Genomic DNA, 9301 nt, shown 5'->3' on the forward strand with positions numbered 1-9301 from the left:
GTCCTCACAAGAAGAGAAATGTGAGATCTCTCACTCTCAATATTTTTTCCATTGTGCTCATTGAAAGTGCTTTAACAGAGTTATAGTTTGTGTTTAGAGTTCCAGTACAAATCAGGACATTAGGTTAGTGTAAGTATTGTGTTTAAGCTTAGGATGAGCAAAGTTTGGAGTCAGAGGTCAGAGGTCAGCACAGGAAATAAAGGCTGGTCCTCACAGGTAGCCCATATAATACCGGTATTGTGATTTTAACTGGTAAAGCTCTTTAAAACCATATTTGTATTGCCATTCACAGAAAACATCAAATATTGCAATATACAAAAAATGAAGTAACTCCTTGGTCCTTGAGATAATTAATATAAAGAAAAAGAAAACTAAAAGCCATAATAAAATCATACAAAGAACATAATCCAGAGCAGAAAAAGAGCACAGCGTGAACACATTCAAAAGGTCATCCCCTAGTTTAAAATGTAAGGCTCGGGTCCAAACTGGTGACCGAGGCACATGTTTAGGTATCAGCGGAGCGCTTTGTGATTGGCCAGGCGAACAACACTCGCACCTGCGCTGTATCCTCCCTCAATTTTGTCAACTTCTGCGATTTGAGGTAGACGTTTGACACTTTATTGAATATTTACGTATATACTTGAAAAACATTCGTTTACCTCGCCGGCCAAACCCTAAATTGTGTCTTAACTGTTGCGCCCTATATCCTGTGTCGCGGGGTGCAGTTCACTCAGGAAAGTAGTCCCGGCCGGTGAGGGGAATAAAAAGTGTCGCCCGAACGGAATCAGTGGCGCCTCCGTCCCTGCAAAGTTTACCCAGTCGGTGAGTAACAGCAAGTAGATTCAGCTATGTTACAGACAGAGATGAGAGGATATTCTGTATTAGTTTTAACTGAATTTAAATTAAATGACCATTTGCTGTCATGTTTTTTAAAACCTCGTCAATCACTGAGCAAACATCTTCTTGGAACACGCATTAACCCACCTAATATTTACAGTTCCTTATAATAGTTGAGCATAAATTTTATTTATGTAATATATATTTCAAATCTGCAAATAGACTGGATCATTTTGATATGGACTATCAGGAGAGTACACTGTTGGTTTTGCACACACAGGGCCTTTATGCACACTGTACCAAGGTGAAGTCCTTCTGCTTCTTGTGCTGCTGTAATTTTCCTTCTTTGGCATAAAGAAAGTTTTATCTTTCTTATCTGAATGTTGACAGTCTAGATGTCCTCAGTAGCTGACTGAGAAGACAAAAAAGCGAGACATGATATAAACACAATAAATAACAGCTTAATGTATGACTTGTTACTGTGTAATCTATTGCATAATGATTAATTTTCAGTGATTAGCTGTGACATTAATTACAAGGAGCTTTGACTTAGTAAGTTGCAACATGTTTAAAAACAGAGCCCTTTTATTATGTCATGATGAACTTTCTCATTTTCCTGATCTGTTTTTCTCATATGTTGCTGCAGTCCATAAATACCCTCAGCTGACCATGTTATTTTAGGTGTATTCTGTGGGCAGTAATGGTTTCCCAGTGCACACGCCATGTTTCCGTGACTGACGGCACACATCTGTCATGCATGTTGCATACCTCTTCTGTAGCCGACTGTAAACTGAATCCTGATAACCTGGCTTTGTCCCTTTAATGTGCACTGTTTGGACTCTCAAACAGCATTGCACTCTGGGCAGTGTAAATCATGATTTTAGCCTCCTCCTGGAGTGCTGGAGTTACTCTTTGTGCGTATGAATTACCTTCGGCCTCTGTCAGAAGTGGCAAGCTCCTCTTCTTCAGCTGCACATAAACTCTCGCTGGAATGTGGGAGAGTGCAGTCAGGCAGGCACACACTGTCGTTGTTGCTTTATGCTCAGGCTGTTTGGTCAGTTTGCACGGTCACTCTCCACTGGTGGAGACTATAGACAGACCCCATGGAGAGGTCACACCTTTCTGTAAATGTGTATTTATCCATTGAAATAATCTTTCTATAGTTTCTGATTTACTTTGAATATTATATGCTCCTGTTTATGAGATAATTTGTGTAGCCCCTATATAAAGCTCTTAGTTGTGAGTTTCAGGAGCCTTTGTGTCACCATTTAGACCAAACTCAAAGTATTTACCTGCACTGTCTTCAGTTTATGGCCCATGGAAAGAAATAATCTTGCATATAACCTACAACCCTGATTTCAAAAAAGTTGGACGCTGTGTAAAACATAAATAAAACAGAATGTGATAACTTGCTAATCCGTTTAAGCCTCCAAAAACACCTGTTTGGAACATTTCCACAGGTAAACAGGTTCATTGGTAGCAGGTGATAGTATCATGATTGGGTATGAAAGGGGCATCCTGGAAAGGCTCAGTCGTTCTCAAGGAAGGATGGAGTGAGGTTCACCACTCTGTGAACACATGATTGGATAAAGGATATTACTACATGGAGTCAGGAAGACTTTGTAAAACTGTTGTCAGAGTTGTGGGAGACTTGGAGATGAAACTCACTTGAGAAAAGTATATAAGGCAGGAGAATCTGTTTGTACTTCAGTGTGTGTGTTCGTGAAACAGCCTCGGCTTTGCTCTATTTGCATGTTTAATACAGTAAAATTGCAGTAGAATTGCACCAGTCTGCCGGACTATTGGTCTTTCTTTATTCTCATCTGATTTGATAAAACAGAAGAGTGAAGAAACATTTAAAGATAATAGAAGTTATATGTTGTGGAGAGGTCTGAAGTTTAACTGCCCATAACCAAAGACCTTTTTTTCCACGACACACAGGACCTTTTCCTGCAGCCACAGATCCAGTCATGTCGCAGTCAAAGAATATGGGCTCTTCCATCATCAACTCCCAGCAGCTGCACGCTGCCATGGCGGACACCTTCATTGAGCACATGTGTCTGCTGGACATCGACTCTGAACCTGCTGTGTCTCGCAACACCGGCATCATCTGCACAATTGGTCAGATTCATGATCAAACCCATGACTTTGGGACAAACTTTATTCAAATGCTATCTCATTCCATCAAGCTTTAAATCATCCTCCTAACTTTATAAACCTCATATTTAGCTCAGTGGTTCTGTGTAAATCCCATCACTCCTCTGTCTCCATGCAGGACCTGCCTCCCGATCTGTGGAGATGGCCAAGGAAATGATAAAGGCTGGGATGAACATTGCAAGAATGAACTTCTCTCACGGCACACATGAAGTGAGTCAGAAATCTAAATAACACTAACTTGTTTGTCCTTGCATTTTATTTTTTAAATGATTTGGATCATCAACACTTCCCTTAAACCTTCTCGCCTGTTGCACTGCTTAATCCCAAATGGTGACATCACAGCAGCTGATTTACTAGTGGCTGTCGAATCCAAAACTTGTGTGTGTGCAGAAGTTCAACATGTTTGAGAGTTCAAACCCACACCCGGCAGCAGAGCAGCAGTTCCTTTACCCTCTACAAGTGACTCAGTGTAGATTTACCCTTTACAGCTACCTCTGACTTCAGTGTGACATTACTCTTGCGGCCGGCTTACTGTCTGTGCCTGTAATGTGATCTATGTGCTTGTACTTGCCCCCTCAGGGCCGGGTCTGTGAAGCAGCTTGTGATTTGGCGAGGAAACTGCATCACAGCCAACTCTTTGGCCCACCTTATACTACTGACCCTTCGCCTTTAAAAGTCATGCCTCTTTACCTTTTTCTCTGTCACCTGAGTGGGCCACCCATCAAATTTATCATCAGCTGTAGTGTTACTGCCCACAGTTGATATTTGGATCTTCAAAGGTTAACAGCAGTGGTTTTTTTCTCATTGTAACTCAACTCTCCGTTTGGCTTTTGACTTGTCTGTGCAGTGGTAATCTAGCCAGGATTTCAGCAACAAATAACAACAACAAATAATGAAACTGATGATCATAACTCCACGACAAGGTGGACATAGCTATGAGACTGGCAAAATAGATTTGACCTCTGTCTCATTGGTGTGTCAGTTGTCCAGTACAGTTATTAATAGGTCTCCTCTGGGAGTCCGCTTTGTGGCAACAGTACGAGTAGAAGGCACGTGGTGAAACCATTCATTATTGACCAAGGACAGTTGACAGTGTACAAATTAGACTTTGTTGTCCTGTGTTTTCGCATGTAGTGCATATTACTACATCCATAGCTGTTTGTCAAAGGCCCCTCTTTAAAGACTGCAGCTGAAATATTTTGGAAACTATTCACACAAGACGTGATAGTCTGTGAGCAGCTATTTATGCACAGTCAAACTGAACAATGTCATGTGCTATATATGTGTTGCAGCTGTTGGACAAGATTTGCTACGTATAGTTATGCAATCGGTGCTACTATTTAACTTTTTAAGAATTTGACACATTCGGAGGTAAAATATTCTCCACCTAAATACAACAAGTTATTATAACTTAATACAACTACTATGGCAAAAACAGTGGGAGGCTGTGTAAAAGATTAATAAAAACAGAATGCAAACGTGCAAACTGTGTTTACTGTTGTACAAAATGTTCCTGAGCTCATGTAGTAATCCCCTTTATACAATCTCGTATTCACGAAGTCGTGAACCTCGCTCCATCCTTGTTTGTGAACGGCTGAGCCTTTCCAGGATGCAATGGCAGTTTTGTTGAGGGTCCCAGTGTGATAACATTTGTTTATCACCCCACATCATACAGTACCATGCTGAGACCATCAAGAATGTCCGTGAGGCAGCTGAGAGCTTCAGCCCAGGATCTGTCGGCTACAGACCATTGGCCATCGCTCTGGACACCAAGGGACCAGAAATCAGGACCGGACTTATCAAGGGCGTGAGTCCTCACCAAATGACTGGCTAAATAAGTCACCAATGAGGCCTTTTTTGATTAATCGCACTCAGAATTGTATGAAGGTTTTGATGCAGTGACTTCATCCTGAGAATGACCAAGCTGTCTTTGCCCGGTCTTGTTTAGAGTGGCACTGCTGAGGTTGAGCTCAAGAAGGGTGAAACCATCAAGCTCACACTCGATGACCAGTACATGGAGAAATGTGATGAGAAAATTCTGTGGCTCGACTACAAGAACATCACCAAGGTTTTGCAGACCGGAAACCACATCTATGTTGATGATGGTCTGATTTCCCTCAAGGTTAAAGAAATTGGTAAGCGCACAAAACAACTATTGTACCGTTTGGCTTTTCCTGTCTGCCTCTCACATATTTTGCTTTCACCTTTCTGCTTACTGGTGGAACTGAAGTTTTTCCTCATTCTCTGCGTCTTAAGGCAGCGACTACCTGATGTGTGACATTGAGAATGGTGGTCTGCTGGGCAGCAAGAAGGGCGTCAACCTGCCTGGAGCTGCTGTCGACCTGCCCGCTCTGTCTGAGAAGGACATTAAGGACCTGCAGTTTGGTGTGGAGCAGGGTGTTGACATGATCTTCGCCTCCTTCATCCGTAAGGCTGCTGACGTTCACGCTGTCAGGAAAGCGCTGGGCGAGAAGGGCAAGGACATCAAGATCATCAGCAAGCTGGAGAACCACGAGGGTGTGCGCAGGTGGGTGGATTCCCACCGATCACGTGCGAATCTCCACAGATCTTAATGTTTGGAGAGTTGTTACCCTGATTTTTTGTCTTTTTGTGTGTTAGATTTGATGAGATCCTGGAGGCTAGTGATGGCATCATGGTTGCCCGTGGAGACCTGGGTATTGAAATCCCAACAGAGAAGGTCTTCATCGCCCAGAAGATGATGACTGGCAGGTGCAACAGGATCGGCAAACCCATCATCTGTGCCACACAGGTCTGTGACATCACCAATGGAAAACTTTTGTGGAAAACATTTTTAAGAAGAAAAGACTCTTAGGGGGTAACGTTATTTCTCCTCAGATGCTGGAGAGCATGACCAAGAAACCTCGCCCTACTCGCGCTGAGGCCAGTGATGTCGCCAACGCCGTGCTGGACGGCAACGACTGCATCATGCTGAGTGGTGAGACCGCTAAGGGAGACTACCCCCTGGAGGCCGTGCGCACACAGCACATGGTAAGAGCACCTCTGACTGATCCCTTTGATTAAGTGTATGTGTGCACAATGTTGATAAAAGCGACTACATTTTTGCTTCTTATTGTACTTAAAAGGGGGAAAAATATTCTGAGGAGGAATTTTGCTTTTGTAGTTGTCATATAAGCCTGAATTAGTCATGCACTGACCATGAAAAATACACAGTAATCCACATTACACAGTCAATATAAACAGTCCGTGAAAGGCAGGACTGCCTCTATTCTATTATGGTGTAAGTTATGTTTTCATTGTGAGCACATCGTTGGTAGCAGCTTGGGTTTGACTAACAGCTTGTTTAGTACTTGTTTGACTTACTTTGTGTATCCCTATTGCACCTGCCCTTCCCTCCGTCCATCTGCTACCAAACATCTTCCTTGTCTTCTTGCATTGTGCTTTAACTGTGTGATCATATTACTCAGATAGCATGTGTCTGAGGATCTGCAGTGCACAGCAACAGTCCCTGGACATCATGGCCACCGCTGTTGTTTAGCTTCATGTCTCAGTGTGCTGTCAGGTATGAAGACCTCTGCACTGAGGTTAATTGCCCCTTTGTTTTGTCCTTTTCAAATACAAACTAACTCCTGCAGTTGAAACCTGCTGTGTCACTGCAGCCTGACACTGCTGTAACCCGTTCTTTGTTTGTTTTTTTTTTACATGTTCAGGTTGCCCGTGAAGCCGAGGCAGCCATGTTCCACAGGCAGATGTTCGAGGAGCTTCGCCGCATCACTCATCTGACCCGTGACCCCACAGAGTCCATCGCTATCGGTGCCGTCGAGGCTTCCTTCAAGTGCTGCGCCAGCGCCATCATTGTGCTCACCAAGTCTGGCAGGTGAGACGCCAAGAAGTTGTTCATCCTGTAAACCTCCTCTGCAGTTCTCTGAGTCATAATATCCTCCACGGTGGCCACTGTGAGCAAAACTGGTGCATTATAATATCGCTCTATCCCTCCGCCTCCACTCCCTCCTGAGCATAAGCTCTCGGCTCCTATGAAGTGTGCCAACTTTCACTGTACTCACAATCTGTGCTCCACTCGTGACCTTTTGAGATCTGAACCCTGACATTTCACAAGTTAATTTTAACTCTCTGTTCATTCCTCTCCATCTGGGTGTTCATCCTCACAGCACATGATACAGAGGACGTACTACTGTCAGCTGGACGGATTTCCTAATGATAATGGCATAATTAAAGCAGCTGTATACATATTAATATGGATCAAACGACTACTTGTATGTGAAAGGAGTCGCACAGTTATTACCTCCAGGCTCTCTTGTTCCTCTGGAGCTTTAAAGTGATTGCTTTATTGTCATTGTTTAGTTGCCTCCCTGTCAAAAAGTTGTTTTCAGCTGCAAAAAAGCTCTACAAGCCCACTGTGCTGTATACCTGCCCAGGTCCAAACAGCAGACAGACACAGTTAGCAACTAGCTGGTGATTGTAGTGAAGCATTTAGCAGCTACAGAGCCAGATATTTCCTTCAGGAGTTGGTAGAAACCAAACATAGAACTAAAAGAGAGAATATTGGTGTTTTCCAGCTTGTTTCCAGAGAATCAGTCACTGCTGGTGTACCTTTTTTAATTGGGTTTGAAGCTGAAATATTTTTCCCACATATTGCTAATAATTTGTACCTGTTACCTGCAGGTCTGCTCACATGCTGTCAAGGTACAGGCCACGTGCACCCATCATTGCTGTGACCCGCTGTGGCCAGACCGCCCGCCAGGCCCACCTGTACCGTGGCATCTACCCCGTGCTGTACACCAAGCCCGCTAACGACGTCTGGGCCGAGGACGTTGACCTGCGTGTGAACTTTGCCCTCGAAGTTGGTGAGTGCTGATGTGTTTTGTTGTGTTGAACTTGTTCTCCGATAAGAGGACTTTTAGCAGTAAATTATTATGAGGGAGTGAAGAGCCAAGAGTTTTTTTTGTCGCCAGTAGTCACAAGGCTTTATGTTTTCTACTAACACCTCTCTTTCCTCTTTCCACAGGCAAGCACCACAGATTCTTCAAGAGTGGTGATGTGGCCCTTGTTGTTACCGGCTGGCGCCCCGGTTCTGGTTACACCAACACTGTGAGAGTTGTGTTGGTGCCTTGAACTTCATCAAAGGACATTAGTAACCGCTCCCCCTCCCCTCTCCTGTAACCGGCCTCCACCTGCGTTGGACTTTTCTTTTCCATTGGTCTTCATAAGTGACAGAAACTCAAAAACCAAGCCGCTCCTTCAAAGGACTTTTAATGTTGTCTTTCACAGACAGTAACTCCCTGATTCCAGTCATCCATACGTGTAATTTTTTGTCTAAATCCTGCTGCCAGAGACTGAACTCAAAACCTTTTAGTGGAAACTCTCCTGTCATGTGTGTGCCTGTTTGCATGGTGAACAAAGTAGAAATCAGTGTTCCTCTTCAAGTACACGTTCCGTCATTTCTTTTTGATTATTTAATTGTCCAGGGATGAACATAAACATGTACTGTTAATGTCTTCTCCAGTTGGTACAAAGTGTAATTGTGAAGTGATCTGGCATGACTGCGTTTCCATTAAAAGGAATTCTGGGGTCAACTGTGTTTGTCTTCTCTCATTACCACACTGAACTGAGACAAGGGTCTTTTTTTCAATCATTATATTCCATTCTAAGCATTGCAGTGAGATCCAGGGAGAAATACATGCAACAAAGCTCCAGGCAGGGATTCAACTCGGGGATGTTTCTGTTCATGGTCAGCGGCATCTTAATCTGTGAGCCACAGGGCGCCACAATGCATGAATTCCTAACTAAATGTTTGTGTGGTACAAAATACGGGAGATGCCATGCTTAATGTTTGAGGTACATACTACGAAAGTAAAAAATCATAAGTTTGAATTGATGCGTGTCTGAGGTCAATCAGTAGTATGATGTTATTAAAAATTATTACGTTTCGGCAGGATTTCGACTTGATAGCGGACACGTAGACAGGGAGTAAGGGTAAAAGAGGAATTAATTGAATGAACAATGAGTGGAGACTCCAGGTACACAGGAAACTCTAAGTTGGAAAGTCCTGAAAACAGCAGGTGAGGCAAAAGGTACTGAGGTGGTATGAGTACTTTTGCATTGAGGGTACATGGTGGTGAGAGCACAGGTGAAACAAGGTGGTGAGGGTTGAGGGCTTGAGGCTTGAGGCAAGTGGAGGCAAGAGGCTGGAGCTGGAGATCAGTGCTGGGGAACTCACTGAGCAAAAAGGAAAAAGAGGAGATCAGGCACTGGTGATTAATACAGGAGAACAAAAACGAAATATTCTCTTTTACTCGCAGGTAACGAT

The 9301-nt window shown here is 43.5% G+C and overlaps 1 protein-coding gene across 1 annotated transcript; it reads left to right on the forward strand.

Moving 5' to 3' along the window:
- Window positions 1–804: 804 nt before the first annotated feature.
- On the forward strand, window positions 805–8567 carry pkmb (pyruvate kinase M1/2b). Its single transcript, XM_076733031.1, has 11 exons — window positions 805–822; window positions 2779–2958; window positions 3113–3204; window positions 4670–4801; window positions 4943–5129; window positions 5251–5521; window positions 5614–5764; window positions 5851–6003; window positions 6684–6850; window positions 7657–7838; window positions 8000–8567. The coding sequence occupies exons 2-11, from the start codon at window positions 2808–2810 to the stop codon at window positions 8104–8106; spliced, it is 1593 nt and encodes a 530-aa protein (XP_076589146.1). The 5' UTR covers window positions 805–822; window positions 2779–2807; the 3' UTR covers window positions 8107–8567.
- Window positions 8568–9301: the final 734 nt, after the last annotated feature.

The sequence above is a fragment of the Chaetodon auriga genome, chromosome 6 (genome assembly GCF_051107435.1).
Source record: "Chaetodon auriga isolate fChaAug3 chromosome 6, fChaAug3.hap1, whole genome shotgun sequence".
In the NCBI taxonomy this organism is placed as follows: Eukaryota; Metazoa; Chordata; class Actinopteri; order Chaetodontiformes; family Chaetodontidae; genus Chaetodon; species Chaetodon auriga.